Genomic DNA, 24739 nt, shown 5'->3' with positions numbered 1-24739 from the left:
ATCATTTACTGACATGAGGTGGATAAGGACGAAGTTGTTGAATTGGAAGTTACCGTAGTTCTACAAAACAAGAAATAAACAACTACATTTGCAACTTGCTCTTACTACCACAAGTATTGCTACTAGTACCTACTACCTTATACGAACCTCAATACTAATACAATTCTTCCAAAATCCAAGAATAAAGCAGATCACATAGAAGAAAAGAGAAAAAAAATGATTGTTCAAAAAGAATAACATACATTTCTATTGCAAGCACTGGATACTATTTAGCAACCATCTACTAACACCTTAGCAGCCACTGATAATCACCCAACCACTTACTGGCAAAAACTAGTAAACATCTAGCAACCACCTACTAGTACCCAAGAACAGCAACCTGCAAATAACACCCTAACATCCACATCAAATCATAGCAACGACAGTATGGTATCATGTACTGTAGCCATCAAGTGCACATTATACTTTGAAATCAGAACCCATTGTTTCATTAGTAAATATGCAACCATTGTAAACATTATGTACCATACCATGCTTTATAGGTACTTATACCATGGTCTGGGTGAATACTCGATTCTGATTGGCTGCAGGGTGTCCATTAATCCCTGATAATGGACACCTACAGTACTAAGTAGCTCCAGCTCCTGTCTGTTCACCGTTCTAAATTAATGTGCTGGCTCGAAAAAAATCTGAATATCTTATTTACAACACTGAGTGTAAAGTCAGTCTTCCAGTGCCTCATCCTCTGAACACCGCACATCCCCTAAGCGATGATCATTTTGCATCCCATTCGCTATTCAACTCACTACTGAAGGCTGAGGCCGACAGAATATTGCCTCTCATTTTTTCATGATATCTTGATATTGATTTGGGGACAATGACATAGCTGGATAGCTAGCTGGTCTTGTTGTTAAACAGACTGTCAAATTATATTTACTTTTTTAACCGTACAGAGTGTAATTGACTTTGAATCTTGCTAGTATAACGTTAGCTTCCTGGCTCATAGCTGAGCAAAAGGGTTCTATAAGCTGAACGGGCTAGAAATATCTACTGTTGCCAAGTTGTAGCTAAGATTCGTACTATTTACTGGAGTAGGGAACGTTTCCATTGCATTGGAACCTTATGGGATGGTATTAATTGTTCCAGGTATTAGGAGACCCTCTGGTGTTTCTAGTTATGGTTTGTAAAAAACTTTAGATTTTGGTTACAAAATATAATAAAAATATAAATCAATGGTCTTATTTTTCTTTCTTTGTCTAGTGACCAATGTATAAGCGGGATAATGTCCTTCGAGGTGTCCATGATCAGGAATTAATGGACTTCCTGGAGGCAACTGTCCCCCGACGTCCATTAATCCCAGATGATGGACACCTTGTCGGGCATTATCCCTTACATGTAGCACAGTTCATGCTATATGTACCTGCCATGTTACATTGCAACAAGACATCAAGACAGCCTCATTTGCCTCAAACACATTACATCTGAGGGTTATTTACTAAGATCGATTCCTAACTTGACAGAATTTTGATAATAAAATAACAGAAGACAGTTTTTACCCTGCATACAAAGCAGGTCAAAACTTACTTTGCAACATAATACCAAAGATGTAATCCTCTGATAGAGTTTGAGAAGTAATGCACAGGGGCCCAAAATACAGTGCTCTCTAACTTACAGCCTTTAGTGCCTCACGTGGTTGTGTGTGCGATTGTGTTTCCATGGCTTTCTGCATGTATGCAACAGACATCTCTCTTCAGATCCCCCTCTGAAGTAGACTGATGACTTAGGGAAGGTTTTAGCGCCACGGCCCTCATCAATCGTGCAGTGTTTGGAAGTGGCGGGGCACTAGCCGGCACTAGCTAATGGGACAGAAGTAAACACAGAACGACATGATGCTGCTCGTCTCTGTGTTGCAACAGGGTACGACTAATATGGGTTTTTTTAAAGGCTGATTAAAATACCAGTAGTTCTGGTTTGAAGCTACTTGGCAAGCCAGAGAAAAAAACATTAAAACTCTCAATGAAGAGTTATAATAATCCAATTTTATCTCATGTTGATATTCATTGACAATCAGTGTGTGTGATTCTTAAACTGTAGCTAGCATCTGACATCTGTAGCCTTTAACATTTTGTCTTCTGTGTGTATACTCCGCTTGACAAATTAGTGAAATAATAACATCTTTACTCGTCGTAACTGTGAGGTGACAAACAAAGCTTTTTTTTACTTAGCTGAAATATAACATTTTGGTTTTCCTGTGACTTGCATTTACTGTAAATAGAATGTTAGTTAAACCAAATTACAGCACCATCTTAATACTATGAAGATGTTTGTTGCGTTGACATTCACAAATCACATTTAAAAATTCAAACAGAATTTTTTTCTTTCTTTTTTAGAAACCACGTCCTTGTTACTCCGGATAATCCACAGACCTCGCTGTGAACTGCCATCTTTGGAACAAAGAATAAGTCTCTAAAAAACAAAATTATTTGCATGGTTCAATATTGTTACTGGTAAAGTGAGAAAATATGCTTTTTGTAAATTATCATGATAGATTCATTAAATTCCAGCCTGCCTGCTGAAGTGGGTGATTCTCCTTTAGAAATAGTCGGATCAGAGTGTATTAGTGACCTGGAGCGGGGCAAGGATCATCCATCAGCTCATAGACAAGGCTTTCAGTGTGGGACCCCACTCAGATAAACAGTCATCCCCTCTGACCGTCACACACATGAACATATACACACACACACACACACACACACACACAGGCACACATCTTTTATGTATATGTAGCATATATACACACAGGAATGCATGCAGATAAAAGTTATGGCAATATACATGCATGCACTCAGACACACACGTGTAAACACGGATCATACAGGGAGATGTTAACAGTCTGTGTAATCAATCAATCAACAGAGGGATACAGTCAGTGTGACACTGATGACACAAGCTGCTAATGTTGCACATGATAGTAGTAGCTGATGTGCACAGAAAATAACTTAAAAAATGGCTGGATATCTACTTGTCTACTCTCAATTGGAGTTCCCATGCAGACAGAACTGTGAACTCAACCTTTAAAACTGCAAGTGTACAAGACCAAACTCCTGCTGACTGGTCATAAACACAAGTTCATAATCACAACCTCTGCCCTATTAGTTAAAAGGCCATTTGGGGGTATTTATTATTCTTTTTTTAGTTCATTTCTTTCTATTTAATTGGAGCACTACATAAATTACATTGATACTGCCATTCAATGACACAAAGAGGATTATTCATTTTGTCCCTATAATACTAATAATCCCCCTTTAACAAACAGAGGCAGAACATCTGTGTTCAGAAACTGCAGACCAGCTTTAGGAGATAAAGGAGATTATTTCTATTGCCTCCGCACGGCTCTCAACATGGCGACTCATAGCTAATGTTGCTAACAGCACTAACAGTGAAACAAAGGCAACAGTGCTGACATTGTTAATCTGGGTAGGGGGGGACGAGAGGGTGGGCGCTACACTTCCACAACGGCGCAGTCAGTCAGGATGGCGTTATCAGCTGTAACCGAGAGCTAGCCAGTAGGGCACGCTCACATGCACTAAAAGGCACGCGCAGCCGGCTCAGCTATGTCACCAAACCACGGAGAAGCTCGGATTACAACACACACAGAGGGAGAGGGACTTCATTCTCTGCTGATGTAGATATTACTCCTCCATACCTTTAATTAGCAAATAGTTGTTTGCTGCTATATTAATGCTCTGGATATCGTATAGAGCACCTCTAAGTTGAACTACAAGATGCAACCATGTTACACCCAATTGTATTGGCTCCTTGTACTTTATCTGCTTGTTTTAAAATTGATTTTAACCTCTATGCAGGTGAAGAAGTATCATCTTTTAAATCTCTGCACAAAACACATTTTGAATGTGTGTGTAAAGTGCCTTAATATTGCTACATTTTTTCTTCCTATTTGTTATATCAGACATATTTATAAGTCACAATGGCTATTTAACCTTATCACGATTGTGATTTCACTATATTTTTGTGAGTTATAGGCAAGCAAAACTAAAAGTATACCTACGATACAAAATAAAGTAAAGAAAATAACCTGTGATGAAGGTTTGCAAGTAGACATTGATTCATTTTAAGGGGTGTAATGGCAAGCTCTAAGTTATAAAGTGCTCTGAATTAAGACGCACTTTGTAATTAAGCCCTCCCCCCCACCACCACCACAATAGACCTCACTGCCAACCTACCTTCGCCGGAGGTCCTCGGCAACGGTTGCTCGGCAGCTGAACAGGTAGGCCCGCAGTGACTGGAGCTGCTGACGGAGACGCAGCACAGTGCTGAGAGGCTCACAGTGCTCATACAGACAAGGGTTGAGCTGCTGGACGTCCAGCAAGGGCTCCTCATACACAAACTCCAGGAACTCCTTGGCCTGTTTAGACACCTGGAGGAGCACATCAAGAGTTTACATCAGGGTCACTGCACCAAGGACAAGAGATATATGAGGAGTAATACCCGACAAGTTGTATTATCCATGATTGTAATGGATGATGCAGACTCTGAGACGACAAACAAGATATAAGGGATTAATTAGTGAGCTTTAGAGGCTGATTTTCTTTACCTTCAGACAGAGCCAGGCGAGCTGTTTCCCCGTTTCCAGTCTTTATGCTAAACTAACGTCTCCTGGTTTGGTGGACAAACGTGAGTGGTATCAAATTTCATCATCATCAATCTGCACAAGAGTCAAATGACCCTGGATTTTCTAGCAGGCGTTTAGACTTAAAACAACCCTGCGTTAAAACAATGCGGAGGGCTGCGTTGTTCGGGGCGTGTTGTTTCAGGTACCGCTGAGAAATTAAATATGATCCAGGTAATAGATCCGTAAATTTGAAAGTGCATCAAACGCTAAAACACAGCGGTTAGTAACACTCAGAGACAGGATTTTACGAATCTGGAAAGTTATCACAGCTGCAATTATTTTATCACCTGGTAAAAAGTAGAAATACAACATTCACATCACAGTATGGACCATGAAGGTGCGCTTGCATGTGTTTGATTGGCCACCGCAGCGCCATGCCAGATGGCGTTGAAGTTGTTTTGCAGCAAAAGTTGAGCCTCTGCGTTGGCACAGAAAAGTTCTGATAATTTGTTCAGAAAACTATTTAACCTTCATTTAAAAACACATTATCTGAAGAAAAGACTTTATAAAATGTGATCCAAATTGACTAGAATTTGTTAAAGCTTGCCTTGAAGACATCACGGCATTAAGACTCCCAGGAAACCTCTCACTTACTGGAAAACAGTGGCTCCTTAATGGTGCCCTAATGGTGTTATGCATCCTATAAAACATTACAAGGCTTATTTAAGACCCAATGATACCCTGCTAATGTTCCAGTTGCTCTGATTAAATTATAGATTAATAGTTAGAATGATACGTTGAGACGGTGGGTATTTTCAGATAGTTGTTGTGTGTGTTTTGCACCTTGTGCTTGCTGGTGTCCCAGTTGTGCAGCAGACGTGCTGGGATGAGGAAGGAGTTGTCTTGATGGCAGCTCTGGCAGTAGTACCAGCCGCTGTAGTAGCAGACCTTTGCCTTTCCTCTGGAGAGACCGACTGGACGCTGACAACCTGAGGAGGAAGTAATTCGGTAAGTATGTATGTGCGTGTGCTTACATTTAATTAATAAACACATAATATGATTTGATGTCAACCTCTAGCATGTCCCTGTAATGAGGTAACCAGTTAAACCACTTTTAACAAAGTGTCAAAAGTGGGGATCAAACCAACACAACTATCTTCTATCTTAACGTGGAGCAAAAACGTATTATCTCAGATTTATTGGACGCCCTGCATGTCATTAAAATCATGGCTTCAATAAAGAGATCTATATAAACTGCTCTTTGTATCCATTTATGTGTCTTAAGGTGTTGCACAAGTCACCTTTTGGTGTCAACAGTCTGCTGCAGCCAAGATCAGGAGAATACAAAGGTTGTAGAGCAAATAACTTAACCGTTAATATGTGTCAGTTTATTGCCCCTCAGTAAATACCACACTTATCCAGCCAAGTAAACCTGTAGATAATAAGGAGGATAGTCAAAGTTTAAAAAGGAACTCTGACCCCAATAAGGTTATATGTTGTATCATAAAAAAACATAACTTGGTGCTGGACACAACATGAGAAAAAATCAAAATAGTAAGCTCCACATTCACCACAAGTGACCAAGTGACACTGAAAGGTCAAAATGTGTTTCTTCATGAACAGCAGTGTTATATAATGTCATATAATTTTTGAGTTGGGAGCTGACAGTGTGGGAACTTTACTGTTCTAGAATAAACCACTAAAATTGATTTAAAAAGACATATGTATGTAGTCTGGACATATTTGCAAACTAAATGACAACCTTTAGCCTAAACCTTAAATTCTATATCACAAGGACAAGACGAGAACACACCCTCACGACTGCTTTTCACCACACCTTCGAGTGTGGTCTTTAGAAGAGCTATAAAACACTTTTGTTACTTAGTCACCAATTTTAGCCACCAAAGCCTAAAACTATATTTAAGTCTGCTGTATTTTTGTGGTATAAATCTATCTTTATATTTCAAGCCTCTAAATGTGGTGTTCTTTCTTGAAAAGTGCATAAATGATGTTACGTTTGACTACTAACTGTTACTGTTTGACTAATGTGGCTTCTATTGGTGTATTGTGTTTTTATGTGACTGTGTTTCAATGTGTTTTAATGTGTCCTGTTTGGATGTGATATGTTGTTTTCCTTTTAATAGCAGTTTTTGTACGTGCAAACCAAAGACAGATTTCTGCCTTTTGTGCGCTATTCTACTGATGATGATGTGCTTTTTCATCATGATGTGTTATTTGCTGGAGACGCAAGAAATACCAATAACATAACTTTTGGTTTTTGGGTGTAAATCCACCTCATTTTAATGTGTCCACTCTGCCATCAAACTCCTGAAACCACATGTACGTCCTTCAGTATGTCCAAAACTGGGAGCAATATTTTACTTATTCTTTTTCATCTTATTGTTAAGTGCATCTTCTACTATTAATATCCATTTTTGCCTAAATCTACCCGTCTTTCCCTTGAAGTAATCCCTCAGATAACAGAGTCTTCCAGTAGTCACAACACGGCAGCAGACTTCAATAAGCAAGTGTTTTGTAGACCTAAAAGACCAACAGATCCTCAGCTCTATTCAGCCTGATAGCTGCCCCACTCCCTGTATTGTCTTCTCAACTCTTTAAAGTTCATTCTCCACCCAAACACCCGGACCTGGTCTATGATCACGCACACAAACAGCTGAGCGCCACAGCACTGCGACAGGTGTCCCCTTATCCAACACAATCTCAGCACACATAGGGCCTGGAGGAAAACAGCAAATGAAGAGAGGTAGAGAAGAAAAGAAACGGAAGATTGCTATCTAGGTTTTGGAAAACAGAGGCATGGAAAGCTACAGAGAAGAAGAGCGACAGAGGAAGAGAGACGTGTGTCAGCCTGTTTTGTCGGAGGTGCTTCAACACAAGAAACAGCACAGGCTGACAAAGGGAGAACAGAAAAAAAGACAGAATGAGTCAAAGGCCATTGAGAGATGAGAGGAACGAAGGAATTATATAAAAGAAGAAGAAGAGTGAGATCAAACAAGGACAGATGAAGGCAGACAATAAAGAGAAAGAAGTTAGGTCGACTGCTTTTCTATCATAGACAAGAATCTGATGTCTGAAAAAGACCGACAATGGTCTAATCAGCACTGAGAGCTGCATTTGTGCTTTATCTACTTTAAAGAAGAAAAAAGTCAGTCACGCATTAAAGGAACAGTGTGTAACATTTCAGGTGATCTATTAGCAGAAATGGAATATAATATTCATACCTATGTATTTATTAGTGTATAATCACCTGAAACTAAGAATGGTTGTGTTTACGTTAAAATGAGCCCTTCATATAGGGAGCGGGTCCTCTTCACAGAGTCCGCCATGTTGCTCCGCCATGTTTCTACAGTAGCACAGAACGGACAAACCAAACACTGGCTCTAGAGAGAGCCTTTTGCGTTTTTACGTTACCTGAAGGCCACCGTAGTTCTCCGACACACATGTGAAACTGCAGTAACGTGAGCCACAGAGTGCGAAACCGTGGTACCGCCAGCCGCCGTCTGACTTCCTTTGCTCCTAAAGTAGTGTTATTATGGTGAGGAAGGCCTCTGAGCGAGGCGAACGGTGTTATCATGGGTTTGCACTGGGCGGCTCACATTACTGCGGTCTTGGAAAGAGAAGAGTGAGCGGAGGGGTACTCAGTTGGTTGCAATTTGGTTCGAGCAGGCTTTGGTTCGAGCAGGCTTTGGTTGAATGCTCTCCACACGGACCAAAACAGGCGGAACACATTGGCCGAAATGCAATCTCGAAACCCACCGGCCACCCACCCACCATCGTTTTTTATTGGTTTAAAATAAGCTTGTAAACTGGCTACTTGTGAAACAATCTGTCGTCTCTCATCTCCAAGACGTCGGACCGATAGCCGATGGGTTCCGAGATTGGCCACACATAGACTGACTGATGGACAGGACTAGAGTTGTAACTATCAATTAACCTGTTGATTAATCCTTGGGTGAAAACGAAAAATGACGGTGACACCTTTACATTTTTTAATTTGTACGACAAGTAGTCTGAAACCTCAATGATAATTCCAGTTTATTACAATTTGGGTTTTATTTTCATAGTTTTGGCAATCCATTTTATGATAGTATTCTGCTCATCGATGCAGACTAACCAATGAATCAGCTGGGTCGATATATCGGCTGAGCTTATCACAAATACAGTATATTGGTCAGTCAATAAGTAAAAAGACCAAATGAGGTAATTTAAAAACACACAGCGTCTACATCACAGTTTATCCACCAGCGAGAACTGACACTCTATCATGAGCCTTTACACGTGATTGCACCCAGTGTTAATGAGCGTTATCTTTATCTCGAGTTTGCCCACATTGTGATCCAATCTCTTTATGCAAAATAGGTGGGTGGGACTGGCAGACTACTAAATTATAGAGGAGAAGTTTTCCAGCACTGGTGCTAACTCAGCAACCCCTTTCAGTCACATGACCCTTGTCTTGCATCTCACATTGGTCCCTCAAGGATCTTGCGAATGCTGCTGTTATGGGTTCTACTTACTTTTCCTTTGCCAAGGACTGGGTTGCCTGGAGTATTTTGAAGGGCGGCTTGAGTTAGGTTTCCTTCTAACTTAAATATTTTTCTTGTGAGAAAGAATGTGGCTAAACTGTACAAACTGCATTTATATCCGTCACACATTTGATCACAGAGTGAGTCAGACCACCTCCAGATGTGGTCTGGCTCTTCTGATCGTATTCTGATTGCAATACTTTCTGCCATTTTAACCCTAAAACACTTAATTGAAGAGCTGTGTGCCGAACATGGCAGGTATCCATAAATCATCCACTTTTATCGCTTTAAAAAACTACTTTTCTTTTTCCTTTGGTTGAAATTTTTGCTTGTGGATAAGATGGAAAACAATAAAGTGTTATCTTACTGAAGGACCAATGATCGTATACATATGTGTAACTCTGTAGGCTAATTACAGCAGTGAGCTCATGCTGTTGTTGGGGTGGATGCTCTTTCAAAAAAACCACAGTCCACTGGTTGGGAGCCAGCAGGCAGCGGGGATGGTCAACCGTCAGAGAAACACTGTGTCACTTCGAGGAAGAAGCTGACCACCAGGCCGGCTTTCCTGCCAACTGTGGCCGCGCTTTTGGTCTGCTGCTATTGGGACCAGAGGAACAAAGACACATACGTATGTAGCCGCAAAACATTTGCAAACTAAATGACAACCTTTAACCTTAACCTCAAATTCTATATCATGAGGATAAGAGGTGAACACACCCACACATACTGAGGTAAATGTGCTTCACCAAAGCTGAGGCAGTCTATAAAGAGCTCTGCACAGTAAAAGGGCAGTAAAGCCTCAACAGATAATGCATGTGGGACTAAGGATAAAACAACACTATGCATATAAATATGATGCTGACCAAACGCTTAACAAGCAGCAAATCAACCTCGAGAGCCCTCTGCAGAGAGAACACTTAAGAAGACTGAAGCAACAAGGACAGATTGTGATGTTGTATAAAATAAATAAATACAGGACATATTTGTTGTGTTCTTACAGATAACTTATATTGTATGTTAAGCTTTGTTAAGTGAGTTAGTAAATACAGTAGCATAATAAAGTATGTACACAACAATTATATAAGATTATAAGTAAGTAAATTAACTAGTAAAAGTGTACAATCAGTGTCCATTTTATTAGGTACACCTGTACAGTCTAATACAGTGGTTGCCAACCTGGGGTCCTCAGGGCACCCCCCTGAGGACCAAAGATCACAGGGGGTGCGCAAGAATTTGTCTGATTTGAGGTTCTCAAAATTAGATTTGCACATGTATAACTTAAATCATAATAACACACTCACTGAATAATTTATACAAAAGTCTGTGTATAAAATTATTTAAAACATTTTTTTCTACTTAGTAGGCCACATTCTGTTTAAACCCGGTATTTGTGTTCAGTTGCAGATAAAGATCGGGCTACATTAATATTATTAGTATTATATTATTAGTAGAATTACATTTGTTTTATTGTCCAAAAGTCAAAATGTATTGAAAAAAGATAGATGTAGTCATTTCCAAAATTCGCAATATGTTTTTATCTAATGAAATATTCTGCTTCAAGCCATAATTGTCGGCATTTAGCCTTTCAAAACGGTAAAAAAAAACTGTTTGCTAACACACTGACGAGTTATGTTCATTAAAGAAAGTTGATTTATTAAAAAAAAGACTAACTCATTTAATACACTGAGTTACTTTATTCTTTGAGGATTTTGTTTGAGGATTTGTAATTTTTTCTTTTTCTTTAAATGGTGGTGATGTCAGAAAATATGGGGGTCTCAGCTTTTCTTAGATACAAGTGGGGGCTTCAAGGAAAATAGGTTGGGAACCACTGGTCTAATCCAATCCGATGCTGCTATGCCATACTTTTATGATGCCTATTAGGGCTGTCCTCGACCAAAGAAATTCTTAGTTGTCCAACACAAATACGATTTTGTCGACTAAGCGATTAGTTGGTTCAATCGACAAACCTGTACAACTCAGTTTCTCCATAAAGAATCACACAGAAGATAAATAAGTCATTTAGCATGAAAAAAGCATAAAAAACAACTAATCGACTGAATGAAATCTTAGTCGACGAAGACCAAAAGGACAGATCAGTCGACTAATCGTGTAAGAGGGGGAAGCCCTGATGCCTATAATAGTTTTCTGGATACTGTCATAGAGGTGTTAAAGGGGATATATTATTTAAATTTTCAGGTTCATGCTTTTATTTTGGGTTTCTACTAGAACATGTCTACAAGCTTTAATGTTAAAAAAACACATTATTTTTCTCATTCTGTCTGTCTGAATATACCTGTATTCACCCTACGTCTGAAACGCTCCGTTTTAGCGCCCGTCTCTTTAAGCCCCCCCCCTCCCAAAAAAGCCCAGTCTGCTCTGATTGATCAGCATTTTCCTGTCTTCCGCATCTGCGCTGTCGCCGTCTTCACAGCGTCACTGCAGCCGGGGACTCACTAACTCAACTAATTGACTTAGCACAGCTAACTTTGACTCAGCTAGTGCTAGCGTTGACATTATTCATAACCTTATTGATTAGCTTACTTTGGTAACCTATGTCACAGCTTTTTGCTAACAGCCGAGTGGGCGTTTCCATTTAAAAAAAAACCCGGAAAAGAACGCAGATGGACCTGCCCTTTAATGAAAGTATATGTTTATTATTATTATTGGTGGTGTTGTACAGAAGTGTTTCTAATATTCTGCCCACTGCAAGTATGTAAATGGAAAGGACACAAAAATTACAATTCTCACACACTTCTCAATATAATGTAGTCCAGTAAAACACCACCTTTTCACTACAGCCTCCATTTCTCTCCATTTTCATTTACTACCACTACTTTGTTTTCCATTTTCAACAGATACACAACTACTACAGCCCTCATGAATGCTACTTTCTTCATTTTTAGTGTAACTATTAATACTTTCTGCTGCTAACTACTTCCTCCATTAACAGCACAGAGTAACAACTGCTTTCTCCACTCGTCTCTGATCTTTTATGGGTCTTTCTGGGACTAAGAGAAAGAGGGACAGAGGGAAAAGATGAATGGGAATTCAAACGTAGCTCAAAGGTCTACCGATTGTACCGCGGCTCTCTGTAGTGAGAGAGGGTCACTTAGACCTGCCTGGGGTGAGCGCACGGTGGAGAGAGAGAGAGATAGAGAGACATAGACATACAGAAAGAGAGCGAGAGGGATGACATCAGGGCAAAAAAGGGGCTCACGCTTTCATCTGCCCGCCGCTGGTTTTAAACCACCACACCTCTGAGTGAGACACATTGGTGTGTGTGTGTGTGGGGTGGGTGTGTGTGCGTGTGTCGTATTATGTACATGTGTGTGAATTAAAACTGAAAAGACGGGAGAAGCTTGAGCTTTGATGTGTCTCATTCACACCGACCAAACACTCGAATGAAAATGTGCACAAATGGAGAGTACGAGTAAGACAGTGTGCGTGCGTGTGTGTGTGTGTGTGTGTGTGTGTGTGTGTGTTAGAGAGAGAGAGAGAGAGAGAGACTGTCTGTCTTTTGATGTGAGCCCACCTCCTACTTCCTCGATTCCCTCATATCTACTGATTTCCACTTCACCCGAAGCCCCCTCGGTCCAACAGATTCACATGGTCTGTCGGGGTCCTGAGAATGTGCTCCAGTGCAACGACAGGGGTCACCAAACCTGAGGACACACTCTGCACAATTTGTGTGTGTCTGTGTGTGTGTTTGCGTGTGCGTGTGTGTGTGTGTTGCGGGGTAATGGGGAGTCATAGTCTTCAAACGAACACTAACCGTTTCCTTCAAAAAGAATAAAAAAACGCAGCAAATCCCATGTGTAATTAGCTGAATACATTTTACATTTTGATGTTAAATAACCAATCACTCGATATGTATGGATGGACGTAGCATGCATATGCAGAGGGCGGACTTGAAACAAGTTCAAAGAGAAACCAGTGGAAACTAAAGTAGTGTGCTGAACATCAAGAGATCTTGTTTAGATTAGTGGCTTCATATATGAATAATCCGATATGCATTCAGGTAAAACAACAGAGGATGAATGTTTTTGATGAATTAGTATTATGGGGTTTTAAGGGGCTGAGAGGAGTGTTAACATGGCCATCTACGGCCTTTTGACCCAAACTTTGTAAAGTGGTCCAATTCTGCAACTGTTCATCAATAACAGACTACAACAGTTAAAGTATCAAATCTACATTGATTTACTACTAACACAAATAATGTGCTTTTTTAAAGAATAAGGCGGATTAATGTATTTTTCTTGCTCTCCACAAATCCCAGGAAAAGACCAAAACCAACAATCAACGAATTTATTCATCAATGAAAATATCGATACACATGAGAATCGCGATTTTATCTTTTGGGATACTGTTTCGATACTCCAAAACGCTGTATCGAATTTTAAATTAACCTCTTAAAAGGAATCCATTGGTACAAACCATGTCATACTTGCATGTTGTGAAGGAATCTAAATAACACTCCAAAGTTAAGCTAAATTTTGTAGAGGAAAAACTGGCATTGCCATTTTCAAAAGGGGTCTTTTGACCTCTGACCTCAAGATATGTGAATTAAAATGGGTTCTATGGGTACCCACGAGTCTCCCCTTTACAGACATGCCCACTTTATGATAATTATATGCAGTTTTTGGCAATGCATTGCATGCAGTACAAATATGTTATTTTCTTCTATTCTAAAAATGGTGTATTTGAATATTTCTGCATACTGGGGTCCACAGTCTTGGAATTGCATTGTATTCATGTGTGATGATGTTAGTCCCCATAGTAGCTGTTTCACCTAGTGAGTTGTTTTTTTTACTCAGATCTTATACATATGGTGTGTTCTTTTTACTATGATAGTTTTCCTAAAATTAGATTTGAAAAAAAAATTGCAATATATCGCCTTGCTTACAGTATCGCATATCGCCAGATTCTTGCCAATACACAGCCCTGCTCAACTCTGGGATGTATATAAAACTAAATAATTGAATGCAGTCCAAGTTGGATTCAGTCCGTCTCTAAAATACTTCCCTTCCCTATCTGTGGCACTCAGCCCCAAGCCCAATGGTTCCTACTGAAGATACAAGTCTTTAACTACAGCTCATCAATGCATAGCTTCACTCTTAAAAGTTAATAAGTATGTAGTGTAACAAACTGCATCACAGAAGCGTGACATTGACTAACCAGTATGGTGCTGCAACCAATGATTACTTTGTCATCAATTAATATGTTGATTATTTTCCATTAAATATTTAGTCGCTAAAATGTCAGAAAATAGATACATAACATAACATAACATAAGTTCCAAGAGGTCAAGTTGAGGTTCGACCAACAGCCCAAAACATAAAAAGATATTTAATTTACCGTTATATCAAACAGAGAAAAGCAGCAATTCTTCACATTTGAGAATTGTTTGGCACTTTTGATTGATAAATAATTAACTAAGTATTTCAGCAATGACTAGAAGGTACATTATATTTCACCGAAAATGTATCGCTGACCTAATATATCAGCCAAACTCTTCGTTCAATCCTCTCAGTCCCCCCCTGACAGAGTGCCTGAGGCTGTAGAGATGTGTTTAGCACAGAATAATTGAAGTGTAACCCAAAACAATAGGCCACATCTCAATAAAAAGGCGCTGGCATGCTACCAAGGAGAGGTGAGAGCCAGGAGAGAGCAGTGGATAGAAAAATAGTAAAGTGGGAGATGTCTTGTCAGCAGTTAAATTTAAGATTCATATTTAAAGCTAATGAGAGGGAAATTAAAAAAGCAAAAAATAATTATAATTAATAAAAATTCCCAGCTGATAAAAACACAAAAATAAGACTATAAAAACAAAAAAAACACAATAACTAGTATACTTAAATGCAATTTTAAGGCCTTGAATTGAAATGGTGTAAAAGCCTTTTTTTCAGGCCCTGCTATGAAACACTGCAGGAGACTACGAAGGGATACAGTCAAATAAATGAGAGGGGGGACAAAGGGAGAAAAGGGGACAAAAAGAGGGAAAAGCTGTGAATCTGAATGAACTGTTGAAAGGAAAAAGAAAGAAAGGGAGGAAAAGGAGGGAAATAAACAGATTGAGTGAGCAGAGGTGTGCTCTTTATAGAAAATGGACGTATCCAGCTGTCCCTCCCATCCAGCTCTACCCAGAAACCCTTCAATCAAACAACTACGATCAAGCCTGACCACTGTAGCATCCCCAGGCCGCTTTCATTCGTTCTCATTCATTCATTCATTCATTCGTCCATTTTTCCTCTCCTCCGGTGCTTTAAGCCTACCAATTATCATCAGTGGCCCCCAGACGGCCTCTGTCCTTGTTCCTGTTTCAGCTGGCCTTTCAAACAGCCCCTGCATTAATAAGCCAGTTGTTACAAATAAAAAAGGGAGGTGAGCGGTGATTATTCAAAGCCCTCCGAAAAGAGAGAGAGAGAGAGAAAGAGAGAGAGGAAGCTCACGTTTCACACCCAGGAAGAGTAAAAGCACCGCCTGCCATTTACGGGGCTGTCCAAGGGCCTGGTATGGAGACTAACAGGGGTGATAATAAAGGAGGGAGAGAGGCTGTAATGGTTCAGCGCATGAAAAAGGCTCTTAATACTGAAAAACACCCAAAATCGCTGACTGGCAGGAATAGGTGGATGCATTTAAAGAGGCAGCATCCTTCATTCATACATCTGTTCAACAGGATCATAATAATATAACCACTTCAACCCTTTTGGCTTCATATTAAATAAATAAGGACTTAAATCCAGTCAAAAACATGTTTTTCTTCATGGTCCTTGACTGTGATGTTTGAGCTTCAATGTGCAGCGTTTGACAGTAGAAGTTTGTTTTCACATTCATCTGCTGAAGAGGGAAGTTTCTCTGAGTTTAATACCTGGACGTATCAGGGGGATTTTGTGACATCCCAACTAGCTTGGAAGCAAATCGTGGCTCAACATGCAACTCATGCAAGTGTGTTGTGGAAACTTGAAACCTCCAGTTCACCTGTACTAAGAATTGACTTTACAGTGAAGAAAAAAGGCATCTTGTATCCAATAGTTAAACATTTGAAATTAAAAATATTTTCATATTCACAGAATTCTGGATATGTCAATGACGGAGAATGAATAGATGTAAATTTAAGAGTTCCTAACAAGGTCATTGGACTTTTTTTGGTAGAAAAAACATGTCAGACAAATTTGTTTTTTCAAATCTGAGTATTTTTAGGTCTTTAAACATGTCTGACAGGGATTTTTAATCATAGGGATGTTTGTCAAACACTATCAGATGGTCTTAATTAGGTTTCTAATGTAAAGCCAGTGGTGGAAGTAGAATGTGCATCCCAAATTAAGTAAAAGTTGCAACAAAACAATGTGAAAATAGACTATTACACTGAGTAATTCAACATTTTATTTGGCTGGAAATAATTGTTGGCGGTGGCGAGATGATAAAGTCTAAGTTTGCATGTTGTGTCTAATTTCTTTATAGTACAAAATGACAATGTACATTCATTTTGTGTACACTATCTTCTAAAAGTATGAAGATTAGTATATAGTGCATACTTCATAATATAAACAGTAGTGTGGATTTGGAACACAGCTTCGTATTTTGCCCAATAATTCTGCCCTGCATTGAATATATTTTGTTTTATTTTGGAATATAAACAAAAACAACCCTCTGTGAGTCACTAATAAAGTTGTGTGTGTGTGTGTGTGTGTGTGTGTGTATTAGGACTGCAACGATTAATCGTCAACTATTAAATTAATCCCCAACCAATTTGATAATCGGTTTGAGTAATTTTTTAAGAAAGAAAGTCAAACTTCTCCAATTCCAGCTTCTTAAATGTGAATATTTTCTGGTTTCTTTACTCCTCTACGACAGTAAACTGAACATCTTTGAGTTGTGGACAAAACAAGACATTTGAGGACATCATCTTGGGCTTTGGGAAACACTGTTTGACACTTTTTTACCATTTTATAGACCAAACAACTAATCGATTAATCGAAAAAATAATCAACAGATTAATCGTCAAGGAAAACAATGGTTGCAGCCCTAGTATGCCTGTGTGTGCGTGCGTGCGTGCATGCCTGTGTGTGTGTGTGAAGGTCATTTACCTGCACACCTGAAGCTCTGAGCAGTCAGTCCCTTCTCCACAGCCAGACAGGTGAGAATACTGAGGAAACTAGTGGTGACTGACTGCCGCTTGGCTCTCTGGGCCTCCCGCTGTCTCCTCTCCCTGGATGGTTTTGATCTCAACAGCACTCCCTGGATGGCTGGAGCTCCTTCTCCCGACTCTCCTACTTCTTCTTGGGCAGGCCTCTGCGCTGCGACTGCCTCCCGCAGGGCCTCTGCCCATTCCTGTGCCTTGAGCTGATCGTCCGCCCGAAGTCTGAGTACCTCTTTGGGGAAAACTACCTGGAAGCAGTCCCCTCTATCTGTCCGCGGCTCTCCATTCTCTGGCTCCTGATCGTGCCGCACGGCCAAGCAGGAGGCCAGGGAACACTGGAGGACAGGCTTGGACACAGACCCACGTCCCTCGGTAGGGAAGGCCCGGAGAACCGATCGGGTCAGGACGAAGGTGAAGGCCCGCCAGTTGTTCTGATCCATCAGCTGGTGAAGCAGACCAGCTTTGAGGACGTCCTGGCAGCGTTGGGTGAACAGAGGCAGGGTGGTGGGTCTGCTCAGGGAGAGTGACGCCTCTGCTGATGTGGGGGTGTCGCTGTCACCATCAGGCCTGGTGTCGAGGCCCGACGGAGAGGGCGACGAGGACGGCGACATGGCTGCAGGAAACTTGACGACCTGTTGCTTTTCCACTCCAGTCTTGCGCTGGTGGTTCTCCTTCCTCGCAGGTCTGGCTGCCTGCACCTTCTCCCACATCAACCGCCTCCACTCCATGGCTTCCCATTGGTTGGCCGCCCTCAGCTGGAGACGCATGCTGTTGAAGAACAAAGCTTGGAGCGTGCGCTGATCAGCAGGCTGGGTGATCTGGCCGTGCTGGCTGCTGGGTGCTGGTGAGATGACGCTCTGGCAATGTGACAGAGAGTAGGCGTTGCCCAGCTGGCGGTTGGCGCTGCTGTCCAGAGTGTACAGACGGAGCTCACAGGGTGTCAGCTCGACATGGCAAGATGTCCATCGCCCCCGGGACCCCTCGCGCTGCTCCATCGCACTCTGCTTCACCACACTGCTACTGCTGCTTTTATCAACTGAACAGAGAGACAGAGGAGACGGGGAAATAGGGAGAAATAAGACACAGATGAGTATTGTGTGTGTGTTCAGGAAAACCTTCTTTGAGAAAACAAGTTTTATTCTGAATAAACATCTTCCCCCTGGCCAACCAGGTGCAGTTCATCTCATCCTCTTTGGACACAAATAGCAGATCAGATACTATTACTTGTGTCTTAAAAATGTTCAAGTTTTGAATATTCTGATACTAACACGTTGCCACTGGTTAGAAGCTTTAAAGAAATACTCCGTTCAAAAATCAATGAAAACATTTGAGTATCAAACATTCAACCAAAACTGTAAGCTTGACATTTGGCTCTGAACATAGACTGCATATAAGAAGTGAACATAGTCACCGTGACGTCACCCATTGGTTTATGGACTGCTGTTTTGAAGCCTCGAGTTCAGCATTTTGTCCGTCGCCATCTTGGTTATTTGCAACCAGAAGTGACACGAGAGGGTGGAGCTAAGTACAACTGAATGCTGAATAAGACATTTTTAGGCGACCAAAAACGTTATGATTAACTTTCATGTACTGAAAACACACTGTGAAAGGGTTAAAGTTCTACGACAAAAACACAGACAACTCCCAGACCGGACAACGCTGTGGTAGTGACTTGTCAGTCACAAGGTAGCCACGCCCTAAAGCATTTACTAATAGACTTCTACACATTCAGACTTCATTTTGCAACCAGAGGAGTCGCCCCCTGCTGGCTATTACAAAGAATGCAAGTTTAAAGCACTTCCCTTTTGGCTTCACTTCCCAGACCTAGAGGTAGCCCACTGGCTCTGAAAGGTTTATATCCTTTGTGGATGTTGGCAGCTATAGTTTTTGGATGTTTCAGTAATTGCTAATGGTGTTTTAAACCTACATACTTCTTCTACTTTTAGTGCAGTCCTTCTGAACTATATAATGTTTCTTCTGATGTTTTCTTAATTAATTCTTAGGGTAATTGTTATTTTTTTATCCACAAGGAAATGGAAGAGGTTACATAACATACACTTAAGTAGTTAAGAACTTACTGGCTTCTAAGATACTGGCCAAGTGTTTCCGGTAGAGCTGCAGGGCTACAACAACAGCACTCGACAGAAGTGTATTTAAGTCTGTTGTGAAGAAACGATGAGTGTTTGGAGCATACCGAAAACACATTTTTCGTGGAGTACTCCTTTAATGAAGTGCATCTGTAGCTTGAACTCAAGATCACACGGGTCACTGCGAGTAACATTTTTGGACATCAAGACTGAATCCATCGCAATGAACTGCAAAATTTGTCCGACGCAGCTTTTTCCCCCAGTTTGACTGAATCCTTACACCTCTAAGTCTAAGAAACGTTAATCTAGATGGGCCAGTTTCCTACACAAGTTAGCTTATCGGAGGCTTGCGGCTCTGATATGAGCGTTGGTATTTTGGTAAGAGATAGGGTGCTCCTCGGAGAACTTTTCTTGTCGCCAAGGCAGGAAGAAACAGTATTGTTAAGGAGGCCACTGGGCAAACTGTCCCCTTTCTTAATCTGAAGGCCGGGGGCACACCCTCTCCCTATTCTGGCCTTTTTCTCTCCATTCTTTCCCCGTCTGCTGATCAGGAGGTTTGTTTTACCCTCTTCTCTCACTGTCTCCTCTAGTGATTACGGTGTGTTTTTCTCCCTTGATTAAGGAGGGTTCAGACTCAGGTAGACAACAGACGTGACCTCTGCTAGGACATAAAACTGGGCCAGCCTTTATTATGAGCTATGCTGCATTCACTGCCCTGTCTGAAAAATACTTGGTCAGTTGCGAGCCAAGAGCAAATCTATTTTATTGAACAACATGTTTAATATAAAATATATAACAGGGATTGAAGCAAAGCTCTTAAATACAAAGAAAGTGCCACAGATTAAGGGGATAGTGCAGCCACACCAATACCTGGTGCCACATCCTGTTGTGCTGATTTGTCTGATATCGATTACCCCTATTTGTTATAGATAACAGTTTCTCCGGTTTCCACGATTTTATATCAGTGTTCCAGTTTTAAGTATAGAAATTTTAGTAAAATGTTTGCGCTCTCAAAGAAACAGAAAATGTCCAAAGCATGTACACTTCTTTTTGGTTAAATCCCCAACAATGCAAAACTTCACCCATGCGATACCAGATGTGCAAATTAGTTTATGTGACTGGTGAAGGTAAAAGATGGAGGTACACCTAATGATAACAATTAGATCCTGATGGATGCTGGATTTTTTTTAGGCAAATACATTAACACATTTTGTGATAGATATGCTGATGTAAAGATATTTCACAAAAAGATATTTCACAATTGAGCAGTCAACTTTACATCAAAGTACTCAACAGTAAATATAATATAATAGTACATTTTGAACAGTAACTTTACAGAACTTTAAATAACTAAAAATGCATAACATAATAAACTTGAATTAGAAAAAATCAAAGTCAATTCTACATAAGAATGCAGCCTATAAAACATGTATTTCTGCAACTTCTTTTAGCATATCCGTCATCATATTTGCCTGTACCTATATATACATACTTCAGTGGTTTAAGCGCCCAATGAAACCAAATACTGGATTCATTATTCTTAAAAGGTCCCATTTTGGTTTCAGTCTCAGACCGCTGTAACACCGCTAAAAAAGAGGAAGAGAGAGAAGCACCTGCTACACGGAGCAGGCCAGCAAAAACTACAAGCTATAGTATGAAACTGGTGACAAACAGATGAATCTTTAGGAATTAAGATTGCGCAGCAAAGACTAAGGACTGATAAACTGACTTATTCTATGAGCTGTCTGCAAGTGCACTAATTTGGTAATTTGCAGGTCAAAAGACATGTCTATGACATGACTATATTTCAACATGCAGTTAAGACCTGCTTCACATTGAAATAATTACTGAAATGCTGTTGAAACAATGGTTATATGTAACACAGACATCTCTTTTCAGCCAAATTAAGCCCAGTTTTAACCTTAATATCTAGACGTCCTTCAGTAGGTAGACCGGTTTACTTAAAAATCACCATCTCCTAAACCAATCCCACAAACTGATTTAATTGTAAACCCCCACCAGGAGCAGTCTAATTGGCAGATATTGCATTTTGTTTCTTTAACGTGCTCAATCACTCAAGGAGGAGGAAAGGAAAAAGCTAAATCGTTCACAGCTCCGGTGGCGAGTCCAGCGCCTCATCAATCTTATCAAAACAGCAGTAGACATGGTGTCACTCCAGGTCTCGGACTTTGCATGTTAACAAACCTTTTCGCTAAAGGAACAAATGAATATGCAAATACGTTTTTAGCTGGAATCAAGACTGGCTGATTGGCAGTCTTCACGCTTGGGAGGGTCGAGATGAGAATTAGGCATTGTGGCGAAGAAAACTGCTCTGTTCAATTAGCCTTCATCTCCACCTGGTAGGTTTTGACATCACACTCTGGTAATAGTCTAATGTACACATATACAAGCCTTCAACCAGAATTAACACGTTTCTCTCAGGGCTGCAAACTAACTATCCAGTACTGCTGCCCTCAAGTCAATCAAGACCTTAAACAAGCAACCTCACCCACTGATTAGGTAGCAAATCATAATATTGCATGCCGTTTTACAATCTAACAGACTCCCACGGTTTCCTGGATACAAATGTACACATAGACTGCAAATGAAAAAGCAGGAGAAGGCGCCTGCAGCCACACACACACACACACACACACACACACACACACACAGGTACACCGTCCACTCTAAACCCCAGCGTTTATCCTGCTCAGGATCATAGTGGGGTGAAGCTATCCCAGCAGGCACTGGGTGAGAGGTATAGTATGGTTACACACTGGACAGGTCGCAAGTCTATCACGAGACTTTTACATACATAAAACAAACATATCTACAGCTACGGGTCAATTTAGTGGTAATCTTTAAGGAAGTAAGAACTTACACATCAGTCAATGTCAGCTTCTAAAAGCTGCATTCAAGTTTGTGTGTGCATGCATGCGTGCGTCGCGTGCGTCATCCGGGACCGGAAAGGGCTGTAAGTCCCCAGGTTGAGTAAGGTCAGAATTCGTGTGAAAAAAGATGTGTCATGAATGATGTGTTACAGTTGATTCAGATACAACAGGAATTGAAACAAAGAGGAAGCATGAATATATTCACAGTCAGCAGAAAGACTCAGATGAACGTGATGAGAAGCACGATTGATTCTAGGCAGCAACAGAGATAAAGATGCAACCTTAAGTTTTCAAAATCAGAGAAAATTGTACCTACTATTATTGTACAGAAGCAGGAGCAAAAAACAGAGACAGGCCAGAGGAAAATAAGTGAAACAACTGAAGCTGTTTTGGACGACTAAAATGAGACTTTACTTTATACACACAGCCACTCCACAGAGACACAGTCAGTGTGTGTTGTTTAAAATATATTCAGCCTGTTAGACTGGGAAAATGTCCATTGGCTATTTGCGAATGATAAACAGACCAAAGAAACTCCTGTGGTCAAACTTGCATAAATACATTGAGAAGACAATTTGTTGCATGCTGTGTCTGAATGCATCATTAGACAGGAGTTCCTCTAGCACAGGTTTTCACTCCAGGAGTTTTACTCTGTTCTGTGTGTTTTCTCTATACAGTAACTTCCTGCTTAACTACCGGTTTACAGTACACCTGCATAGTTGTTGTGCATTGTTGTGTGTCATACAAAGTCACGGCCTCTTTTGTAGCCCCCTTTCTGTGTGGTTGTTTATTTTTAAGTGTACTTCATGTCATATTTAAAACCTGTGGTTTACTGGGGCCACACAATGATTTGTATCAATTAATCTATAATTAATTGTTTCATCTTTAAAATATCAAAATAATTAAAATAGCCAGGGTCCAAGGTGACATCATCAAATAGTTTTTTTCTTCTAACTAAAATCAAGACACAAGGATATTTGATTTGCAATAAAAACAGAGAAAAGCAGCAAATTCTATTTTTCATTATTCTTCCACATACTCCAGTGCGGGAAGACTGCTTTCATATCAATAGCAAATAGTTTCTTGTCACTCAGGTGGCTAGTATTAGCTGATCAACTGTGAGTCTGGTGTCTTAAAACCTGCTGATAACGTAACTTGGTGAGTTAAAGGGGAACACCACCCAAATTAGGAGTTCAAATGTTATTTCTACGAATGGGAGACTGATTTTGTCGACCCACAGAATGTTTGTCTTCTTTTTTTATACTCAAATGAGCTTTATTCTATTGTAGTGGTGTCAGTTATGAGACAGAAACTGTTCCCATATACTCAGAACATTCCTCTGGGTGCTCTCAGTGTCATCTAGAACATTTCTCCCAATTCATTGTCTATGGCGCAGTTCCTCACTTTATACCCTATAACATCACAAATTTGAGATATAGCACTCTAGTTTTGGGATTTGGGAGAGAGTTGTTCATGTTTACTAGTATTTTCGGACTGTCTTAGACCATTGGAATAACATGTATGAATTTTGAAAATGTGCGTAGTTCCCCTTTAACCAGTTTTTTTTCCCACAAACTTAAAGGTGCAGCATGTAGGATTTGACGGCATCTAGCAGTGAGGTTGCAGATTGCAAACAACTGAAACTTCTCCCGTGTGGCAAGCATGTAGGAGACCTACGATGGCCGACATGAAAACGTGAATGGCCCTCTCTAGAGTCAGTGTTTGGTTTATACGCTCATTGCAAATGAATCACACATTTTTAATCTGTTCAAAATGTACCTTAAAGGGAGATTTGTCAAGTACTTAAAACTCTTATGAACATGGGAGTGGACAAATATGCTGCTTTATGCAAATGTATATACTGTATATACAGTATTTATTATGGGAAATCAATTAACAAAACAAATCAATGACAAACATTGTCCAGAAACCCTCACAGGTACTGCATTTAGCATAAAACATGTGCTCAAATCATAATATGGCAAACTCAAGCCCAACAGGCAACAACAGCTGTCAGTGTGTCAGTGTGCTGACTTGACTATGTCTGTAAAGGGGAGACTCATGGGCATAGAATGCATTTACATTCACATACAGTATCTTGAGGTCAGAGGTCAAAGGAACTCTTTGAAAATGGCCATGCCAGTTTTTCCTCAACAAAATTAGACAAGCTAGTATGACATGGTGCCAATGGATTACCCGCTACAACCTCCGAAAGATCGAATAGCAGCAGGGCCTAACGGCGGCCTGTTCAATTTTTAAGAGATTAATTAAAAAGCGCAAGTTGCGTTTTTAGAAATTATTGCTGTTAAAAATAATTTGCGTTAATGCATTATTATTGCGTTACTTTGACAGCCCTAGTATATCCAATTTCTGCCAATAGATCCAACTAAATGCTACACACTGCCCCTTTAACTCGTTCATTAAACTATTTACAGTTAGATTAA

The 24739-nt window shown here is 40.3% G+C and overlaps 1 protein-coding gene across 2 annotated transcripts in view; it reads right to left on the bottom strand.

Annotated features, from left to right (window-relative positions):
* Nucleotides 1-24739, bottom strand: part of plekhm3 (pleckstrin homology domain containing, family M, member 3) — a 45045-nt gene that overhangs the window by 18390 nt on the left and 1916 nt on the right. For both annotated transcript variants that reach the window (XM_037788869.1, XM_037788870.1), the window contains exons 2-4: nt 17265-18353; nt 5477-5622; nt 4245-4438 (exon numbers count right to left, since the gene is read on the bottom strand). In XM_037788869.1, the coding sequence (XP_037644797.1) occupies nt 4245-4438; nt 5477-5622; nt 17265-18353 (1429 nt within the window). The remainder of the gene's footprint in view (nt 1-4244; nt 4439-5476; nt 5623-17264; nt 18354-24739) is intronic.

This window comes from Sebastes umbrosus, chromosome 13 (assembly GCF_015220745.1).
Source record: "Sebastes umbrosus isolate fSebUmb1 chromosome 13, fSebUmb1.pri, whole genome shotgun sequence".
Taxonomy (NCBI): domain Eukaryota; kingdom Metazoa; phylum Chordata; class Actinopteri; order Perciformes; family Sebastidae; genus Sebastes; species Sebastes umbrosus.
Note: the sequence above shows the minus strand (reverse complement) of the source record. Positions and strands in the feature narration are given on the sequence as shown.